The 24,421-nt window shown below is 38.7% G+C and overlaps 1 protein-coding gene across 1 annotated transcript in view; it reads left to right on the top strand.

The window, feature by feature from the left end:
- LOC124021599 (probable JmjC domain-containing histone demethylation protein 2C) overlaps positions 1-24,421 on the top strand; it is a 137,304-nt gene that overhangs the window by 83,300 nt on the left and 29,583 nt on the right. The window contains 2 exon segments of the mRNA XM_046336739.1: positions 20,506-20,717; positions 20,843-21,682. Of these exon segments, the coding sequence (XP_046192695.1) occupies positions 20,506-20,717; positions 20,843-21,682 (1,052 nt within the window).

Here is a 24,421-nt window from a genome sequence, read left to right on the forward strand (position 1 = left end):
TCTAGAGGTTAGTTATTACTGGTGTGATGATGATAAATACCAGATATCTCTAGAGGTTAGTTATTACTGGTGTGATGATGATAAATACCAGATATCTCCAGAGGTTAGTTATTACTGGTGTGATGATGATGATAAATACCAGATATCTCTAGAGGTTAGTTATTACTGGTGTGATGATGATGATGATAAATACCAGATATCTCTAGAGGTTAGTTATTACTGGTGTGATGATGATAAATACCAGATATCTCTAGAGGTTAGTTATTACTGGTGTGATGATGATAAATACCAGATATCTCTAGAGGTTAGTTATTACTGGTGTAATGATGATAAATACCAGATATCTCTAGAGGTTAGTTATTACTGGTGTGATGATGATAAATACCAGATATCTCTAGAGGTTAGTTATTACTGGTGTGATGATGATAAATACCAGATATCTCTAGAGGTTAGTTATTACTGGTGTGATGATGATAAATACCAGATATCTCTAGAGGTTAGTTATTACTGGTGTGATGATGATGATGATAAATACCAGATATCTCCAGAGGTTAGTTATTACTGGTGTGATGATGATAAATACCAGATATCTCTAGAGGTTAGTTATTACTGGTGTGATGATGATAAATACCAGATATCTCCAGAGGTTAGTTATTACTGGTGTGATGATGATAAATACCAGATATCTCTAGAGGTTAGTTATTACTGGTGTGATGATGATGATGATAAATACCAGATATCTCTAGAGGTTAGTTATTACTGGTGTGATGATGATAAATACCAGATATCTCTAGAGGTTAGTTATTACTGGTGTGATGATGATAAATACCAGATATCTCTAGAGGTTAGTTATTACTGGTGTGATGATGATAAATACCAGATATCTCTAGAGGTTAGTTATTACTGGTGTGATGATGATAAATACCAGATATCTCTAGAGGTTAGTTATTACTGGTGTGATGATGATGATAAATACCAGATATCTCTAGAGGTTAGTTATTACTGGTGTGATGATGATGATAAATACCAGATATCTCTAGAGGTTAGTTATTACTGGTGTGATGATGATAAATACCAGATATCTCTAGAGGTTAGTTATTACTGGTGTGATGATGATAAATACCAGATATCTCTAGAGGTTAGTTATTACTGGTGTGATGATGATAAATACCAGATATCTCCAGAGGTTAGTTATTACTGGTGTGATGATGATAAATACCAGATATCTCTAGAGGTTAGTTATTACTGGTGTGATGATGATGATGATAAATACCAGATATCTCTAGAGGTTAGTTATTACTGGTGTGATGATGATGATGATAAATACCAGATATCTCTAGAGGTTAGTTATTACTGGTGTGATGATGATGATGATAAATACCAGATATCTCTAGAGGTTAGTTATTACTGTGTGATGATGATGATGATAAATACCAGATATCTCTAGAGGTTAGTTATTACTGGTGTGATGATGATGATGATAAATACCAGATATCTCTAGAGGTTAGTTATTACTGGTGTGATGATGATGATGATAAATACCAGATATCTCTAGAGGTTAGTTATTACTGGTGTGATGATGATAAATACCAGATATCTCTAGAGGTTAGTTATTACTGGTGTGATGATGATAAATACCAGATATCTCTAGAGGTTAGTTATTACTGGTGTGATGATGATAAATACCAGATATCTCTAGAGGTTAGTTATTACTGGTGTGATGATGATAAATACCAGATATCTCTAGAGGTTAGTTATTACTGGTGTGATGATGATAAATACCAGATATCTCTAGAGGTTAGTTATTACTGGTGTGATGATGATAAATACCAGATATCTCTAGAGGTTAGTTATTACTGGTGTGATGATGATGATGATAAATACCAGATATCTCTAGAGGTTAGTTATTACTGGTGTGATGATGATAAATACCAGATATCTCTAGAGGTTAGTTATTACTGGTGTGATGATGATAAATACCAGATATCTCTAGAGGTTAGTTATTACTGGTGTGATGATGATAAATACCAGATATCTCTAGAGGTTAGTTATTACTGGTGTGATGATGATGATGATAAATACCAGATATCTCTAGAGGTTAGTTATTACTGGTGTGATGATGATAAATACCAGATATCTCCAGAGGTTAGTTATTACTGGTGTGATGATGATGATAAATACCAGATATCTCTAGAGGTTAGTTATTACTGGTGTGATGATGATAAATACCAGATATCTCCAGAGGTTAGTTATTACTGGTGTGATGATGATGATAAATACCAGATATCTCTAGAGGTTAGTTATTACTGGTGTGATGATGATAAATACCAGATATCTCTAGAGGTTAGTTATTACTGGTGTGATGATGATAAATACCAGATATCTCTAGAGGTTAGTTATTACTGGTGTGATGATGATAAATACCAGATATCTCTAGAGGTTAGTTATTACTGGTGTGATGATGATAAATACCAGATATCTCTAGAGGTTAGTTATTACTGGTGTGATGATGATAAATACCAGATATCTCCAGAGGTTAGTTATTACTGGTGTGATGATGATAAATACCAGATATCTCTAGAGCAGGGGTGTCAAAGTCAAATGGACGGAGGGCCAAATAAAAAATTTAGCTACAAGCCGAGGGCCGGACTGTTCGAATGTTCATTGAAAATTTTTTAAATGACGCATATAGTCTAGTGAACCTAATTGAACCTACTGAAAACCTAACAAATATATTCCAATATGATCAGATAAATAAAGCAATATTTTCTTATGGCTCTGTCAGTAATCTTTAATTTTCAACAGACACAAAAGACAAATTTCCTTTATATAAAAATCCCCATAACATGAACATTAAATGAAAGAAACCGGTATTCAAGGCACCATCAGTAGCCTATATTTTCTATTTTAGCAAAAGTGGGCTAAATTTACTTCAAAGAAAAAAACAATAATAGCAATTTTCTATCATCCACTCAACTGAAATATTTTAAAAATATAATTGGATTGAAATACAATAAAATAAAGTGCAAAAATCTATTAATCAAAAACAACACTTTGTTTAAGGAGAAGTAACATGCAGTGAAAACAAATATTAAACTTTAACTTTTAAACTTGAACTGAGTAAAAACTCTAAATATGTGATTGCACAGTAATGTTCACTTGTTTGAGGTTGAGGGTGATACTTGGTGGTGTCCCATCTTTTCCACAAGTTCATCAATGTTCGGGGTAAGGCTCTGAGCTGAGGAAATCCTCAGAATTGAGTGGTGTTCAGCAGTAAGTCGACTTCTGTGTGATGTTTTGTTCAAGTTCATCAAAGAAAACAGTTGTTCACACAGGTATGTGCTGCCAAACATAGACAACGTTTGAGCAGCCTGGATGCGCAGCTGGGGCCTTGTGTCGGGGAGGAAACGGGCGAACTCCGCAGCACCCACTGCCGCATATTTTGCCCTCAGTGCATCATTGCATTGGAGGTCAATCAACTCCATTTGGAGGTTTGGTGGAGAGCTTTCCACGTCAACAGCAAATGGGTTACCGAGCAGTTCCAACCTGCTTTTTTGTGCTTCAAAGTCAGCAAATCGGCGTCGAAAGTCAGCGGCAAGCATACCTATTTTATCAGCCAACTGTGCGCTCGGGAACGCACTGGTAGAGAGCTTCTCTTTCATGGTCTGGCAGCTGGGAAAGTGGCTCAAATTTTCTTTCCGCATCTGCGTCTCCCACAGAGTCAGTTTGGTTTTAAATGCCTTCACTGTACTGTACATATCAGAGATGACACGATCCCGACCCTGCAGCTGCAAGTTCATTGCATTCAGATGACTCGTAATGTCACACAGAAAAGCCATTTCACACAGAAACATTTCGTCTCGGAGTTGTGTTGTGTCTTTCCCTTTGCTGTCCAAGAACAGACAAATCTCCTCACGAAGCTCGAAACATCTTTGAAGCACCTTTCCCTGGCTTAGCCATCGCACCTCTGTGTGATAAGGCAAATCACCATGCTCCGTTTCTAACTCCGTCAGAAATGCCTTGAACTGGCGGTGATTCAAACCTTTGGCTCTGATAAAGTTAACTGTGCGCGTGATGATGCTCATTACATGCTCCATTTTCAAGGCTTTACCGCACAACGCTTCCTGGTGTATGATACAATGATAAGCTGTCAGCTCACCTGTCGCGTTTTCCTCTTGCATCTTTTCCCGTATCTTCACCACCAGTCCGCTCCTGTGTCCACACATCGCAGGTGCTCCGTCGGTTGTCAAACCCACGAGTTTTTCCCAAGGCAGCTCCATCTCATTTACACATCTTGACACCTCTTCATACAAATCATGCCCCGTAGTTGTGCCATGCATAGGACGTAAAGCCAAAAACTCCTCTGTCACGCTTAGGCTGGAGTCCACTCCGCGGATGAAAATTGACAACTGGGCAATGTCAGAAATGTCGGTGCTCTCATCCACAGCCAAGGAATATGCAATGAAATCTTTTCCCTTTTTCACAAGCTGCTCTTTTAGATTGATGGACAACTGGTCTACTCTCTCGGCAATGGTGTTTCTGCTCAGACTCACATTTAAAAAGAGTTGCCTTTTTTCTGGGCAAACTTCGTCACAAACTTTAATCATGCAGTTTTTGATGAAATCCCCCTCCGTAAATGGCCGGGCTGATTTAGCGATCTCTTCTGCCAAAATAAAACTGGCCTTGACAGCAGCCTGGCCTTGTGATTTGGCTTTTTTGAACAGAGCCTGTCGAGATTTGAGGCCTCGTTTTAATTCCTCTGCCTTTTGTAGCCTTTGTTCCATGTCCATATTCTTGTTTTTGTCCGCGTGTTTCGTTTCATAATGTCGTCTCAGATTATACTCTTTCAGTACCGCCACACTTTCTCCACACAGAAGACACACAGGTTTTCCAGCTACCTCCGTGAACAAATACTCCGACTCCCACCTTGTTTGAAACCCCCGGTTCTCAGTGTCCACCTTCCGTTTTGCCATTTTTGATGGGTATCTGAAAGTTAATTTTACTGTGATGCTGACAACTGCTGTGCCAATAAATATTGAAATGAAGCAGCCTACTGCTCGGTGCGTCACCGTTGCATTGTGGGAAATGTAGTATTGGTGCGTGTAAAAGATCTGCGGGCTGCCGGCTTGCTGCGGTCTGCGGGCCGGTTCTAATAACAAATCAAGATCATCCCAGGGGCCGTAAAAAACCTTCTCGCGGGCCGGATGTGGCCCGCGGGCCTTGACTCTGACATATGTGCTCTAGAGGTTAGTTATTACTGGTGATGATGATGATAAATACCAGATATCTCTAGAGGTTAGTTATTACTGGTGTGATGGTGATGATAAATACCAGATATCTCTAGAGGTTAGTTATTACTGGTGTGATGATGATGATAAATACCAGATATCTCTAGAGGTTAGTTATTACTGGTGTGATGATGATGATAAATACCAGATATCTCTAGAGGTTAGTTATTACTGGTGTGATGATGATAAATACCAGATATCTCTAGAGGTTAGTTATTACTGGTGTGATGATGATAAATACCAGATATCTCCAGAGGTTAGTTATTACTGGTGTGATGATGATAAATACCAGATATCTCTAGAGGTTAGTTATTACTGGTGTGATGATGATAAATACCAGATATCTCTAGAGGTTAGTTATTACTGGTGTGATGATGATAAATACCAGATATCTCTAGAGGTTAGTTATTACTGGTGTGATGATGATGATAAATACCAGATATCTCTAGAGGTTAGTTATTACTGGTGTGATGATGATAAATACCAGATATCTCTAGAGGTTAGTTATTACTGGTGTGATGATGATAAATACCAGATATCTCTAGAGGTTAGTTATTACTGGTGTGATGATGATAAATACCAGATATCTCTAGAGGTTAGTTATTACTGGTGTGATGATGATAAATACCAGATATCTCTAGAGGTTAGTTATTACTGGTGTGATGATGATAAATACCAGATATCTCTAGACTGGTGTTAGTTATTACTGGTGTGATGATGATGATAAATACCAGATATCTCTAGAGGTTAGTTATTACTGGTGATGATGATGATAAATACCAGATATCTCTAGAGGTTAGTTATTACTGGTGTGATGATGATGATAAATACCAGATATCTCTAGAGGTTAGTTATTACTGGTGTGATGATGATGATAAATACCAGATATCTCTAGAGGTTAGTTAAATACCAGATACTGGTACTGATGTGATGATGATAAATACCAGATATCTCTAGAGGTTAGTTATTACTGGTGTGATGATGATAAATACCAGATATCTCTAGAGGTTAGTTATTACTGGTGTGTGATGATGATAAATACCAGATATCTCTAGAGGTTAGTTATTACTGGTGTGATGATGATAAATACCAGATATCTCTAGAGGTTAGTTATTACTGGTGTGATGATGATAAATACCAGATATCTCTAGGTTAGTTATTACTGGTGTGATGATGATGATAAATACCAGATATCTCTAGAGGTTAGTTATTACTGGTGTGATGATGATAAATACCAGATATCTCTAGAGGTTAGTTATTACTGGTGTGATGATGATAAATACCAGATATCTCTAGAGGTTAGTTATTACTGGTGTGATGATGATAAATACCAGATATCTCTAGAGGTTAGTTATTACTGGTGTGATGATGATGATAAATACCAGATATCTCTAGAGGTTAGTTATTACTGGTGTGATGATGATGATAAATACCAGATATCTCTAGAGGTTAGTTATTACTGGTGTGATGATGATAAATACCAGATATCTCTAGAGGTTAGTTATTACTGGTGTGATGATGATAAATACCAGATATCTCTAGAGGTTAGTTATTACTGGTGTGATGATGATGATAAATACCAGATATCTCTAGAGGTTAGTTATTACTGGTGTGATGATGATGATAAATACCAGATATCTCTAGAGGTTAGTTATTACTGGTGTGATGATGATAAATACCAGATATCTCTAGAGGTTAGTTATTACTGGTGTGATGATGATGATAAATACCAGATATCTCTAGAGGTTAGTTATTACTGGTGTGATGATGATTAAATACCAGATATCTCTAGAGGTTAGTTATTACTGGTGTGATGATGATAAATACCAGATATCTCTAGAGGTTAGTTATTACTGGTGTGATGATGATGATAAATACCAGATATCTCTAGAGGTTAGTTATTACTGGTGTGATGATGATAAATACCAGATATCTCTAGAGGTTAGTTATTACTGGTGTGATGATGATAAATACCAGATATCTCTAGAGGTTAGTTATTACTGGTGTGATGATGATAAATACCAGATATCTCTAGAGGTTAGTTATTACTGGTGTGATGATGATGATGATAAATACCAGATATCTCTAGAGGTTAGTTATTACTGGTGTGATGATGATAAATACCAGATATCTCCAGAGGTTAGTTATTACTGGTGTGATGATGATAAATACCAGATATCTCTAGAGGTTAGTTATTACTGGTGTGATGATGATAAATACCAGATATCTCCAGAGGTTAGTTATTACTGGTGTGATGATGATAAATACCAGATATCTCTAGAGGTTAGTTATTACTGGTGTGATGATGATAAATACCAGATATCTCTAGAGGTTAGTTATTACTGGTGTGATGATGATAAATACCAGATATCTCTAGAGGTTAGTTATTACTGGTGTGATGATGATAAATACCAGATATCTCTAGAGGTTAGTTATTACTGGTGTGATGATGATAAATACCAGATATCTCTAGAGGTTAGTTATTACTGGTGTGATGATGATAAATACCAGATATCTCTAGAGGTTAGTTATTACTGGTGTGATGATGATAAATACCAGATATCTCTAGAGGTTAGTTATTACTGGTGTGATGATGATGATGATAAATACCAGATATCTCTAGAGGTTAGTTATTACTGGTGTGATGATGATGATGATAAATACCAGATATCTCTAGAGGTTAGTTATTACTGGTGTGATGATGATAAATACCAGATATCTCTAGAGGTTAGTTATTACTGGTGTGATGATGATAAATACCAGATATCTCAGAGGTTAGTTATTACTGGTGTGATGATGATAAATACCAGATATCTCTAGAGGTTAGTTATTACTGGTGTGATGATGATGATGATAAATACCAGATATCTCTAGAGGTTAGTTATTACTGGTGTGATGATGATGATAAATACCAGATATCTCTAGAGGTTAGTTATTACTGATGATAAATACCAGTGATGATGATGATGATAAATACCAGATATCTCTAGAGGTTAGTTATTACTGGTGTGATGATGATGATAAATACCAGATATCTCCAGAGGTTAGTTATTACTGGTGTGATGATGATAAATACCAGATATCTCTAGAGGTTAGTTATTACTGGTGTGATGATGATAAATACCAGATATCTCTAGAGGTTAGTTATTACTGGTGTGATGATGATAAATACCAGATATCTCTAGAGGTTAGTTATTACTGGTGTGATGATGATGATGATATGATTAATACCAGATATCTCTAGAGGTTAGTTATTACTGGTGTGATGATGATAAATACCAGATATCTCCAGAGGTTAGTTATTACTGGTGTGATGATGATAAATACCAGATATCTCTAGAGGTTAGTTATTACTGGTGTGATGATGATAAATACCAGATATCTCTAGAGGTTAGTTATTACTGGTGTGATGATGATAAATACCAGATATCTCTAGAGGTTAGTTATTACTGGTGTGATGATGATAAATACCAGATATCTCTAGAGGTTAGTTATTACTGGTGTGATGATGATAAATACCAGATATCTCTAGAGGTTAGTTATTACTGGTGTGATGATGATAAATACCAGATATCTCTAGAGGTTAGTTATTACTGGTGTGATGATGATAAATACCAGATATCTCTAGAGGTTAGTTATTACTGGTGATATCTCTGATGATGATGATGATAAATACCAGATATCTCAGAGGTTAGTTATTACTGGTGTGATGATGATAAATACCAGATATCTCTAGAGGTTAGTTATTACTGGTGTGATGATGATAAATACCAGATATCTCTAGAGGTTAGTTATTACTGGTGTGTGATGATGATGATAAATACCAGATATCTCAGAGGTTAGTTATTACTGGTGTGATGATGATAAATACCAGATATCTCTAGAGGTTAGTTATTACTGTGTGATGATGATGATAAATACCAGATATCTCTAGAGGTTAGTTATTACTGGTGTGATGATGATAAATACCAGATATCTCTAGAGGTTAGTTATTACTGGTGTGATGATGATAAATACCAGATATCTCCAGAGGTTAGTTATTACTGGTGTGATGATGATAAATACCAGATATCTCTAGAGGTTAGTTATTACTGGTGTGATGATGATAAATACCAGATATCTCTAGAGGTTAGTTATTACTGGTGTGATGATGATAAATACCAGATATCTCTAGAGGTTAGTTATTACTGGTGTGTGATGATGATGATAAATACCAGATATCTCTAGAGGTTAGTTATTACTGGTGTGATGATGATAAATACCAGATATCTCTAGAGGTTAGTTATTACTGTGTGATGATGATGATGATAAATACCAGATATCTCTAGAGGTTAGTTATTACTGGTGTGATGATGATGATGATAAATACCAGATATCTCTAGAGGTTAGTTATTACTGGTGTGATGATGATGATGATAAATACCAGATATCTCTAGAGGTTAGTTATTACTGGTGTGATGATGATAAATACCAGATATCTCTAGAGGTTAGTTATTACTGGTGTGATGATGATAAATACCAGATATCTCTAGAGGTTAGTTATTACTGGTGTGATGATGATAAATACCAGATATCTCTAGAGGTTAGTTATTACTGGTGTGATGATGATAAATACCAGATATCTCTAGAGGTTAGTTATTACTGGTGTGATGATGATAAATACCAGATATCTCTAGAGGTTAGTTATTACTGGTGTGATGATGATGATAAATACCAGATAAATACCAGATATCTCTAGAGGTTAGTTATTACTGGTGTGATGATGATAAATACCAGATATCTCTAGAGGTTAGTTATTACTGGTGTGATGATGATAAATACCAGATATCTCTAGAGGTTAGTTATTACTGGTGTGATGATGATAAATACCAGATATCTCTAGAGGTTAGTTATTACTGGTGTGATGATGATAAATACCAGATATCTCTAGAGGTTAGTTATTACTGGTGTGATGATGATAAATACCAGATATCTCTAGAGGTTAGTTATTACTGGTGTGATGATGATAAATACCAGATATCTCTAGAGGTTAGTTATTACTGGTGTGATGATGATGATGATAAATACCAGATATCTCTAGAGGTTAGTTATTACTGGTGTGATGATGATAAATACCAGATATCTCTAGAGGTTAGTTATTACTGGTGTGATGATGATAAATACCAGATATCTCTAGAGGTTAGTTATTACTGGTGTGATGATGATAAATACCAGATATCTCTAGAGGTTAGTTATTACTGGTGTGATGATGATAAATACCAGATATCTCTAGAGGTTAGTTATTACTGGTGTGATGATGATAAATACCAGATATCTCTAGAGGTTAGTTATTAGAGATAAATACCAGATATCTTAGTTATTACTGGTGTGATGATGATAAATACCAGATATCTCTAGAGGTTAGTTATTACTGGTGTGATGATGATAAATACCAGATATCTCTAGAGGTTAGTTATTACTGGTGTGATGATGATAAATACCAGATATCTCTAGAGGTTAGTTATTACTGGTGTGATGATGATGATAAATACCAGATATCTCTAGAGGTTAGTTATTACTGGTGTGATGATGATGATGATAAATACCAGATATCTCTAGAGGTTAGTTATTACTGGTGTGATGATGATAAATACCAGATATCTCCAGAGGTTAGTTATTACTGGTGTGATGATGATAAATACCAGATATCTCTAGAGGTTAGTTATTACTGGTGTGATGATGATAAATACCAGATATCTCTAGAGGTTAGTTATTACTGGTGTGATGATGATAAATACCAGATATCTCTAGAGGTTAGTTATTACTGGTGTGATGATGATGATAAATACCAGATATCTCTAGAGGTTAGTTATTACTGGTGTGATGATGATAAATACCAGATATCTCTAGAGGTTAGTTATTACTGGTGTGATGATGATGATATCTCTAGAGGTTAATTACCAGATATCTCTAGAGGTTAGTTATTACTGATGATGATAAATACCAGATATCTCTGAGGTTGATGATGATAAATACCAGATATCTCTAGAGGTTAGTTATTACTGGTGATGATGATGATGATAAATACCAGATATCTCTAGAGGTTAGTTATTACTGGTGTGATGATGATAAATACCAGATATCTCTAGAGGTTAGTTATTACTGGTGTGATGATGATAAATACCAGATATCTCTAGAGGTTAGTTATTACTGGTGTGATGATGATAAATACCAGATATCTCTAGAGGTTAGTTATTACTGGTGTGATGATGATAAATACCAGATATCTCTAGAGGTTAGTTATTACTGGTGTGATGATGATAAATACCAGATATCTCTAGAGGTTAGTTATTACTGGTGTGATGATGATAAATACCAGATATCTCTAGAGGTTAGTTATTACTGGATGATAAATACCAGATATGATGATGATAAATACCAGATATCTCTAGAGGTTAGTTATTACTGGTGTGATGATGATAAATACCAGATATCTCTAGAGGTTAGTTATTACTGGTGTGATGATGATAAATACCAGATATCTCTAGAGGTTAGTTATTACTGGTGTGATGATGATAAATACCAGATATCTCTAGAGGTTAGTTATTACTGGTGTGATGATGATAAATACCAGATATCTCTAGAGGTTAGTTATTACTGGTGTGATGATGATAAATACCAGATATCTCTAGAGGTTAGTTATTACTGGTGTGATGATGATATCTCTAAATGATGATGATAAATCAGATATCTCTAGAGGTTAGTTATTACTGGTGTGATGATGATAAATACCAGATATCTCTAGAGGTTAGTTATTACTGGTGTGATGATGATAAATACCAGATATCTCTAGAGGTTAGTTATTACTGGTGTGATGATGATAAATACCAGATATCTCTAGAGGTTAGTTATTACTGGTGTGATGATGATGATAAATACCAGATATCTCTGTTATTACTGGTGTGATGATGATAAATACCAGATATCTCTAGAGGTTAGTTATTACTGGTGTGATGATGATAAATACCAGATATCTCTAGAGGTTAGTTATTACTGGTGTGATGATGATAAATACCAGATATCTCTAGAGGTTAGTTATTACTGATGATGATAAATACCAGATATCTCTAGATGTTATTACTGGTGTGATGATGATAAATACCAGATATCTCTAGAGGTTAGTTATTACTGGTGTGATGATGATAAATACCAGATATCTCTAGAGGTTAGTTATTACTGGTGTGATGATGATAAATACCAGATATCTCTAGAGGTTAGTTATTACTGGTGTGATGATGATAAATACCAGATATCTCTAGAGGTTAGTTATTACTGGTGTGATGATGATAAATACCAGATATCTCTAGAGGTTAGTTATTACTGGTGTGATGATGATAAATACCAGATATCTCTAGAGGTTAGTTATTACTGGTGTGATGATGATGATAAATACCAGATATCTCTAGAGGTTAGTTATTACTGGTTGATGATGATAAATACCAGATATCTCTAGAGGTTAGTTATTACTGGTGTGATGATGATAAATACCAGATATCTCTAGAGGTTAGTTATTACTGGTGTGATGATGATAAATACCAGATATCTCTAGAGGTTAGTTATTACTGGTGTGATGATGATAAATACCAGATATCTCTAGAGGTTAGTTATTACTGGTGTGATGATGATAAATACCAGATATCTCTAGAGGTTAGTTATTACTGGTGTGATGATGATAAATACCAGATATCTCTAGAGGTTAGTTATTACTGGTGTGATGATGATAAATAGATATCTCTAGAGGTTTATTACTGGTGTGATGATGATAAATACCAGATATCTCTAGAGGTTAGTTATTACTGGTGTGATGATGATAAATACCAGATATCTCTAGAGGTTAGTTATTACTGGTGTGATGATGATAAATACCAGATATCTCTAGAGGTTAGTTATTACTGGTGTGATGATGATAAATACCAGATATCTCTAGAGGTTAGTTATTACTGGTGTGATGATGATAAATACCAGATATCTCTAGAGGTTAGTTATTACTGGTGTGATGATGATAAATACCAGATATCTCTAGAGGTTAGTTATTACTGGTGTGATGATGATGATAAATACCAGATATCTCTAGAGGTTAGTTATTACTGGTGTGATGATGTACCAGTAGAGGTTAGTTATTACTGGTGATGATGATAAATACCAGATATCTCTAGAGGTTAGTTATTACTGGTGTGATGATGATGATAAATACCAGATATCTCTAGAGAGGTTAGTTATTATCTCTGGTTATTACTGTGATGATGATGAAATACCAGATATCTCTAGAGGTTAGTTATTACTGGTGTGATGATGATAAATACCAGATATCTCTAGAGGTTAGTTATTACTGGTGTGATGATGATAAATACCAGATATCTCTAGAGGTTAGTTATTACTGGTGTGATGATGATAAATACCAGATATCTCTAGAGGTTAGTTATTACTGGTGTGATGATGATAAATACCAGATATCTCTAGAGGTTAGTTATTACTGGTGATGATGATGATAAATACCAGATATCTCTAGAGGATACTGGTGTGATGATGATAAATACCAGATATCTCTAGAGGTTAGTTATTACTGGTGTGATGATGATAAATACCAGATATCTCTAGAGGTTAGTTATTACTGGTGTGATGATGATAAATACCAGATATCTCTAGAGGTTAGTTATTACTGGTGTGATGATGATAAATACCAGATATCTCTAGAGGTTAGTTATTACTGGTGTGATGATGATAAATACCAGATATCTCTAGAGGTTAGTTATTACTGGTGTGATGATGATAAATACCAGATATCTCTAGAGGTTAGTTATTACTGGTGTGATGATGATAAATACCAGATATCTCTAGAGGTTAGTTATTACTGGTGATGATGATGATAAAATATCCAGATATCTCTAGAGGTTAGTTATTACTGGTGTGATGATGATAAATACCAGATATCTCTAGAGGTTAGTTATTACTGGTGTGATGATGATAAATACCAGATATCTCTAGAGGTTAGTTATTACTGGTGTGATGATGATAAATACCAGATATCTCTAGAGGTTAGTTATTACTGGTGTGATGGATGATGATAAATACCAGATATCTCTAGAGGTTGTTATTACTGGTGTGATGATGATAAATACCAGATATCTCTAGAGGTTAGTTATTACTGGTGTGATGATGATAAATACCAGATATCTCTAGAGGTTAGTTATTACTGGTGTGATGATGATGATATGTTATTATGATGATGATAAATACCAGATATCTCTAGAGGTTAGTTATTACTGGTGTGATGATGATAAATACCAGATATCTCTAGAGGTTAGTTATTACTGGTGTGATGATGATAAATACCAGATATCTCTAGAGGTTAGTTATTACTGGTGTGATGATGATAAATACCAGATATCTCTAGAGGTTAGTTATTACTGGTGTGATGATGATGATGATAAATACCAGATATCTCTAGAGGTTAGTTATTACTGGTGTGATGATGATAAATACCAGATATCTCTAGAGGTTAGTTATTACTGGTGTGATGATGATAAATACCAGATATCTCTAGAGGTTAGTTATTACTGGTGTGATGATGATAAATACCAGATATCTCTAGAGGTTAGTTATTACTGGTGTGATGATGATAAATACCAGATATCTCTAGAGGTTAGTTATTACTGGTGTGATGATGATAAATACCAGATATCTCTAGAGGTTAGTTATTACTGGTGTGATGATGATAAATACCAGATATCTCTAGAGGTTAGTTATTACTGGGTGATGATGATGATAAATACCAGATATCTCTAGAGGTTAGTTATTACTGGTGTGATGATGATAAATACCAGATATCTCTAGATGGATATCTTAGTTATTACTGGTGTGATGATGATAAATACCAGATATCTCTAGAGGTTAGTTATTACTGGTGTGATGATGATAAATACCAGATATCTCTAGAGGTTAGTTATTACTGGTGTGATGATGATAAATACCAGATATCTCTAGAGGTTAGTTATTACTGGTGTGATGATGATGATGATAAATACCAGATATCTCTAGAGGTTAGTTATTACTGGTGTGATGATGATAAATACCAGATATCTCTAGAGGTTAGTTATTACTGGTGTGATGATGATAAATACCAGATATCTCTAGAGGTTAGTTATTACTGGTGTGATGATGATAAATACCAGATATCTCTAGAGGTTAGTTATTACTGGTGTGATGATGATAAATACCAGATATCTCTAGAGGTTAGTTATTACTGGATGATGATGATGATGATGATAAATACCAGATATCTCTAGAGGTTAGTTATTACTGGTGTGATGATGATAAATACCAGATATCTCTAGAGGTTAGTTATTACTGGTGTGATGATGATAAATACCAGATATCTCTAGAGGTTAGTTATTACTGGTGTGATGATGATAAATACCAGATATCTCTAGAGGTTAGTTATTACTGGTGTGATGATGATAAATACCAGATATCTCTAGAGGTTAGTTATTACTGGTGTGATGATGATAAATACCAGATATCTCTAGAGGTTAGTTATTACTGGTGTGATGATGATGATGATAAATACCAGATATCTCTAGAGGTTAGTTATTACTGTGTGATGATGATGATGATAAATACCAGATATCTCTAGAGGTTAGTTATTACTGGTGTGATGATGATGATGATATACCAGATATCTCTAGAGGTTAGTTATTACTGGTGATGATGATGATGAAATAAATATCTCTAGAGAGTTATTCTGGTGTGATGATGATAAATCAGATATCTAGAGGTTAGTTATTACTGGTGTGATGATGATAAATACCAGATATCTCTAGAGGTTAGTTATTACTGGTGTGATGATGATAAATACCAGATATCTCTAGAGGTTAGTTATTACTGGTGTGATGATGATAAATACCAGATATCTCTAGAGGTTAGTTATTACTGGTGTGATGATGATAAATACCAGATATCTCTAGAGGTTAGTTATTACTGGTGTGATGATGATAAATACCAGATATCTCTAGAGGTTAGTTATTACTGTGTGATGATGATGATGATAAATACCAGATATCTCTAGAGGTTAGTTATTACTGGTGTGATGATGATGATGATAAATACCAGATATCTCTAGAGGTTAGTTATTACTGGTGTGATGATGATGATAAATACCAGATATCTCTAGAGGTTAGTTATTACTGGTGTGATGATGATAAATACCAGATATCTCTAGAGGTTAGTTTACTGGTGTGATGATGATAAATGATAAATACCAGATATCTCTAGAGGTTAGTTATTACTGGTGTGATGATGATAAATACCAGATATCTCTAGAGGTTAGTTATTACTGGTGTGATGATGATAAATACCAGATATCTCTAGAGGTTAGTTATTACTGATAAATACCAGATATCTCTGTGATGATGATGATAAATACCAGATATCTCTAGAGTGTTATGTTATACCAGATATCTCTAGAGGGTTATTACTGGTGATGATGATAAATACCAGATATCTCTAGAGGTTAGTTATTACTGGTGTGATGATGATAAATACCAGATATCTCTAGAGGTTAGTTATTACTGGTGTGATGATGATAAATACCAGATATCTCTAGAGGTTAGTTATTACTGGTGTGATGATGATAAATACCAGATATCTCTAGAGGTTAGTTATTACTGGTGTGATGATGATGATAAATACCAGATATCTCTAGAGGTTAGTTATTACTGGTGTGATGATGATAAATACCAGATATCTATTAGAGGTTAGTTATTACTGGTGTGATGATGATGATGATAAATACCAGATATCTCTAGAGGTTAGTTATTACTGGTGTGTGATGATGATAAATACCAGATATCTCTAGAGGTTAGTTATTAGGTTGATGATAAATACCAGATATCTGGTGTTATTACTGTGTGATGATGATAAATACCAGATATCTCTAGAGGTTAGTTATTACTGGTGTGATGATGATAAATACCAGATATCTCTAGAGGTTAGTTATTACTGGTGTGATGATGATAAATACCAGATATCTCTAGAGGTTAGTTATTACTGGTGTGATGATGATAAATACCAGATATCTCTAGAGGTTAGTTATTACTGGTGTGATGATGATAAATACCAGATATCTCTAGAGGTTAGTTATTACTGGTGTGATGATGATAAATACCAGATATCTCTAGAGGTTAGTTATTACTGGTGTGATGATGATGAAATACCAGATATCTCTAGAGGTTAGTTATTACTGGTGTGATGATGATAAATACCAGATATCTCTAGAGGTTAGTTATTACTGGTGTGATGATGATAAATACCAGATATCTCTAGAGGTTAGTTATTACTGGTGTGATGATGATAAATACCAGATATCTCTAGAGGTTAGTTATTACTGGTGTGATGATGATAAATACCAGATATCTCTAGAGGTTAGTTATTACTGGTGTGATGATGATAAATACCAGATATCTCTAGAGGTTAGTTATTACTGGTGTGATGATGATGATAAATACCAGATATCTCTAGAGGTTAGTTATTACTGGTGTGATGATGATAAATACCAGATATCTCTAGAGGTTAGTTATTACTGGTGTGATGATGATGATAAATACCAGATATCTCTAGAGGTTAGTTATTACTGGTGTGATGATGATAAATACCAGATATCTCTAGAGGTTAGTTATTACTGGTGTGATGATGATGATAAATACCAGATATCTCTAGAGGTTAGTTATTACTGGTGTGATGATGATAAATACCAGATATCTCTAGAGGTTAGTTATTACTGGTGTGATGATGATGATAAATACCAGATATCTCTAGAGGTTAGTTATTACTGGTGTGATGATGATAAATACCAGATATCTCTAGAGGTTAGTTATTACTGGTGTGATGATGATAAATACCAGATATCTCTAGAGGTTAGTTATTACTGGTGTGATGATGATAAATACCAGATATCTCTAGAGGTTAGTTATTACTGGTGTGATGATGATAAATACCAGATATCTCTAGAGGTTAGTTATTACTGGTGTGATGATGATAAATACCAGATATCTCTAGAGGTTAGTTATTACTGGTGTGATGATGATAAATACCAGATATCTCTAGAGGTTAGTTATTACTGGTGTGATGATGATGATAAATACCAGATATCTCTAGAGGTTAGTTATTACTGGTGTGATGATGATAAATACCAGATATCTCTAGAGGTTAGTTATTACTGGTGTGATGATGATAAATACCAGATATCTCTAGAGGTTAGTTATTACTGGTGTGATGATGATAAATACCAGATATCTCTAGAGGTTAGTTATTACTGGTGTGATGATGATAAATACCAGATATCTCTAGAGGTTAGTTATTACTGGTGTGATGATGATAAATACCAGATATCTCTAGAGGTTGTGATGATGATAAATACCAGATATCTCTAGAGGTTAGTTATTACTGGTGTGATGATGATAAATACCAGATATCTCTAGAGGTTAGTTATTACTGGTGTGATGATGATAAATACCAGATATCTCTAGAGGTTAGTTATTACTGGTGTGATGATGATAAATACCAGATATCTCTAGAGGTTAGTTATTACTGGTGTGATGATGATAAATACCAGATATCTCTAGAGGTTAGTTATTACTGGTGTGATGATGATAAATACCAGATATCTCTAGAGGTTAGTTATTACTGGTGTGATGATGATAAATACCAGATATCTCTAGAGGTTAGTTATTACTGGTGTGATGATGATAAATACCAGATATCTCTAGAGGTTAGTTATTACTGGTGTGATGATGATAAATGATATCTCTGATGATGATGAATACCAGATATCTCTAGAGGTTAGTTATTACTGGTGTGATGATGATAAATACCAGATATCTCTAGAGGTTAGTTATTACTGGTGTGATGATGATAAATACCAGATATCTCTAGAGGTTAGTTATTACTGGTGTGATGATGATAAATACCAGATATCTCTAGAGGTTAGTTATTACTGGTGATGATGATAAATACCAGATATCTCTAGAGGTTAGTTATTACTGGTGTGATGATGATAAATACCAGATATCTCTAGAGGTTAGTTATTACTGGTGTGATGATGATAAATACCAGATATCTCTAGAGGTTAGTTATTACTGGTGTGATGATGATAAATACCAGATATCTCTAGAGGTTAGTTATTACTGGTGTGATGATGATAAATACCAGATATCTCTAGAGGTTAGTTATTACTGTGTGATGATGATGATAAATACCAGATATCTCTGAGGTTGTTATGATGATGATAAATACCAGATATCTCTAGAGGTTAGTTATTACTGGTGTGATGATGATAAATACCAGATATCTCTAGAGGTTAGTTATTACTGGTGTGATGATGATAAATACCAGATATCTCTAGAGGTTAGACTGGTTATGTTATTACTAGAGGTTAGTGTGATGATGATAAATACCAGATATCTCTAGAGGTTAGTTATTACTGGTGTGATGATGATAAATACCAGATATCTCTAGAGGTTAGTTATTACTGATGATGTGATATCTCTAGAGGTTGATGATGATAAATACCAGATATCTCTAGAGGTTAGTTATTACTGTGTGATGATGATGATAAATACCAGATATCTCTAGAGGTTAGTTATTACTGGTGTGATGATGATAAATACCAGATATCTCTAGAGGTTAGTTATTACTGGTGATGATGATGATGATAAATACCAGATATCTCTAGAGGTTAGTTATTACTGGTGTGATGATGATAAATACCAGATATCTCTAGAGGTTAGTTATTACTGGTGTGATGAGATAAATCAGATATCTCTAGAGGTTAGTTATTACTGGTGTGATGATGATGATAAATACCAGATATCTCTAGAGGTTAGTTATTACTGGTGTGATGATGATAAATACCAGATATCTCTAGAGGTTAGTTATTACTGGTGTGATGATGATAAATACCAGATATCTCTAGAGGTTAGTTATTACTGGTGTGATGATGATGATAAATACCAGATATCTCTAGAGGTTAGTTATTACTGGTGTGATGATGATAAATACCAGATATCTCTAGAGGTTAGTTATTACTGGTGTGATGATGATAAATACCAGATATCTCTAGAGGTTAGTTATTACTGGTGTGATGATGATGTATTGTGACTAATATGTCTTGTCTCTGGTGTAGAAAACAAGGAGTCTCCTCTGGGTAAGGTGGCCAAGGAGGAGAAGGTCAGTAGCCTGGAGTCTCTCCACTGTAAATCGTCTAGCCTGGTGTCTAACATCACAGAACAGGGCTCTACTCTAAGAGACCTCCTGACGACCACCGCTGGTAAACTACGTCTGGGCTCTACTGATGCTGGCATGGCCTTCGCTCCTGTATACTCCACCGCAGCACAGGTACGTGGCCCGGGACAGAGAGACACACACCCAGTCCACCATTATCTCGCTGTATGGAGGGAATAACACGGTATTATTTCAACATACTGAATCACATGTTCTGATGCTGTATCTCTCCTCTCCAGATGGGGAAGAGCGGCCGTAGCATGCCCAACATCCTGGATGACATCATCGCGTCCGTGGTGGAGAACAAAATCCCTGCCAGCCGAGGAGCCAAGCTGAGTCTGAAGCTGGAGGCCACCACCACCACCACAGAGGACAGGGAGGTGAAGACAGAGAGGATCGAGAGGAAGAAGCAGCCTGGGATGGGGACAGGTCCTAACCCTGGGACTGGGACAGGTCCGAAGCCTGGGACGGGGACAGGTCCTAAGCCTGGGACGGGGACAGGTCCTAAGCCTGGGACGGGGACAGGTCCTAAGCCTGGGACGGGGACAGGTCCTAACCCTGGGACAGGTCCAGGTCCTCACCCTGGGACTGGGACAGGTCCGAAGCCTGGCACGGGGACAGGTCCTCACCCTGGGACAGGTCCAGGTCCTCACCCTGGGACTGGGACAGGTCCGAAGCCTGGGATGGGGACAGGTCCTAAGCCTGGGACAGGTCCAGGTCCTCACCCTGTGACAGGTCCTAAGCCCGGGACTGGGACAGGTCCTCACCCTGGGACGGGGACAGGTCCTAAGCCTGGGATGGGGACCGGTCCTAACCCTGGGACTGGGACAGGTCCTAAGCCTGGGACTGGGACAGGTTCTAACCCTGTGACAGGTCCTAAGCCTGGGACGGGGACAGGTTCTAACCCTGGGACGGGGACAGAAGATCTTCCTGAACCCAAGCCTCAGCTAGAGAAGGCCCTGCAGCTCCATGCTGACATCCCCCACTGCTGGTTGTATGATCGCAGACTGCTCTGGCTGAAAGACCATCGACACCCTGGCAACTGGAAGCTGTTCAGAGAGTGTTGGAGACAGGGACAGGTCAGTCAGTCTCTAGTTCCTCCCTTCAGATGTTTCCTCACTCACTAGCTTCATCTCCAGTGCTTTTAGTTGGTGGAGAAGTGGAGATACAGTCCGTGGTGAATATTTGGATCCTACTGCACCACTGTGTGCAATATTCGTTGTTGCTTTGTCTCTGACCGGGCTTGTAGAGAGACAGGCTGTGGAGACCACCGGGCTGTAGAGATAGAGAGGTGGTGGAGACCACCGGGCTGTAGAGAGAGAGCGGTGGTGGAGACCACCGGGCTGTAGAGAGATAGAGAGGTGGTGGAGACCACCGGGCTGTAGAGAGATAGAGAGGTGGTGGAGACCACCGGGCTGTAGAGAGAGAGCGGTGGTGGAGACCACCGGGCTGTAGAGAGATAGAGAGGTGGTGGAGACCACCAGGGGAGACCACCGGGCTGTAGAGAGATAGAGAGGTGGTGGAGACCACCGGGCTGTAGAGAGATAGAGAGGTGGTGGAGACCACCGGGCTGTAGAGAGAGAGCGGTGGTGGAGACCACCGGGCTGTAGAGAGATAGAGGTGGTGGAGACCACCGGGCTTGTAGAGAGAGAGGTGGGGAGACCACCGGGCTGTAGAGAGATAGAGAGGTGGTGGAGACCACCGGGCTGTAGAGAGATAGAGAGGTGGTGGAGACCACCGGGCTGTAGAGAGAGAGAGGTGGTCCTACCACCGGGCTGTAGAGAGATAGAGAGGTGGTGGAGACCACCGGGCTGTAGAGAGATAGAGAGGTGGTGGAGACCACCGGGCTGTAGAGAGAGAGCGGTGGTGGAGACCACCGGGCTGTAGAGAGATAGAGGTGGTGGAGACCACCGGGCTTGTAGAGAGAGAGAGGTGGTGGAGACCACCGGGCTGTAGAGAGAGAGAGGTGGTGGAGACCACCAGGGGAGACCACCGGGCTTGTAGAGAGAGAGCGGTGGTGGAGACCACCGGGCTGTAGAGAGAGAGAGGTGGTGGAGACCACCGGCTGTAGAGAGAGAGAGGTAGTGGAGACCACCGGGCTGTAGAGAGAGAGCGGTGGTGGAGACCACCGGGCTGTAGAGAGAGAGAGGTGGTGGAGACCACCGGGCTGTAGAGAGATAGAGAGGTGGTGGAGACCACCGGGCTGTAGAGAGATAGAGAGGTGGTGGAGACCACCAGGGGAGACCACCGGGCTGTAGAGAGATAGAGAGGTGGTGGAGACCACCGGGCTGTAGAGAGATAGAGAGGTGGTGGAGACCACCGGGCTGTAGAGAGAGAGCGGTGGTGGAGACCACCGGGCTGTAGAGAGATAGAGGTGGTGGAGACCACCGGGCTTGTAGAGAGAGAGGTGGTGGAGACCACCGGGCTGTAGAGAGAGAGAGGTGGTGGAGACCACCAGGGGAGACCACCGGGCTTGTAGAGAGAGAGCGGCGGTGGAGACCACCGGGCTGTAGAGAGAGAGAGGTGGTGGAGACCACCGGCTGTAGAGAGAGAGAGAGGTGGTGGAGACCACCGGGCTGTAGAGAGAGAGGTGGTGGAGACCACCGGGCTGTAGAGAGAGAGAGCGGTGGTGGAGACCACCGGGCTGTAGAGAGAGAGAGGTGGTGGAGACCACCGGGCTGTAGAGAGAGAGGTGGTGGAGACCACCGGGCTGTAGAGATAGAGAGGTGGTGGAGACCACCGGGCTTGTAGAGAGAGAGGTGGTGGAGACCACCGGGCTGTAGAGAGAGAGAGGTGGTGGAGACCACCGGGCTTGTAGAGAGAGAGCGGCGGTGGAGACCACCGGGCTGTAGAGAGAGAGAGGTGGTGGAGACCACCGGGCTTGTATAGACCACCGGGCTGTAGAGAGAGAGAGGTGGTGGAGACCACCGGGCTGTAGAGAGAGAGAGGTGGTGGAGACCACCGGCTGTAGAGAGAGAGGTGGTGGAGACCACCGGGCTGTAGAGAGAGAGGTGGTGGAGACCACCGGGCTGTAGAGAGAGAGAGGTGGTGGAGACCACCGGGCTGTAGAGAGAGAGAGGTGGTGGAGACCACCGGCTGTAGAGAGAGAGAGGTGGTGGAGACCACCGGCTGTAGAGAGAGAGAGGTGGTGGAGACCACCGGGCTGTAGAGAGAGAGGTGGTGGAGACCACCGGGCTGTAGAGAGAGAGCGGTGGTGGAGACCACCGGGGGAGACCACCGAGCTGTAGAGAGAGAGAGGTGGTGGAGACCACCGGGCTTGTATAGACCACCGGGCTGTAGAGAGAGAGAGGTGGTGGAGACCACCGGGCTGTAGAGAGAGAGAGGTGGTGGAGACCACCGGCTGTAGAGAGAGAGGTGGTGGAGACCACCGGGCTGTAGAGAGAGAGAGGTGGTGGAGACCACCGGGCTGTAGAGAGAGAGAGGTGGTGGAGACCACCGGGCTGTAGAGAGAGAGGTGGTGGAGACCACCGGCTGTAGAGAGAGAGAGGTGGTGGAGACCACCGGCTGTAGAGAGAGAGAGGTGGTGGAGACCACCGGGCTGTAGAGAGAGAGAGGTGGTGGAGACCACCGGGCTTGTATAGACCACCGGGCTGTAGAGAGAGAGAGGTGGTGGAGACCACCGGGCTGTAGAGAGAGAGGTGGTGGAGACCACCGGCTGTAGAGAGAGAGAGGTGGTGGAGACCACCAGCTGTAGAGAGAGAGAGGTGGTGGAGACCACCGGCTGTAGAGAGAGAGAGGTGGTGGAGACCACCGGCTGTAGAGAGAGAGCGGCAGTCCTGTCCTCGTATCACTGCTCT

The sequence above is a fragment of the Oncorhynchus gorbuscha genome, unplaced genomic scaffold (genome assembly GCF_021184085.1).
Source record: "Oncorhynchus gorbuscha isolate QuinsamMale2020 ecotype Even-year unplaced genomic scaffold, OgorEven_v1.0 Un_scaffold_1137, whole genome shotgun sequence".
In the NCBI taxonomy this organism is placed as follows: Eukaryota; Metazoa; Chordata; class Actinopteri; order Salmoniformes; family Salmonidae; genus Oncorhynchus; species Oncorhynchus gorbuscha.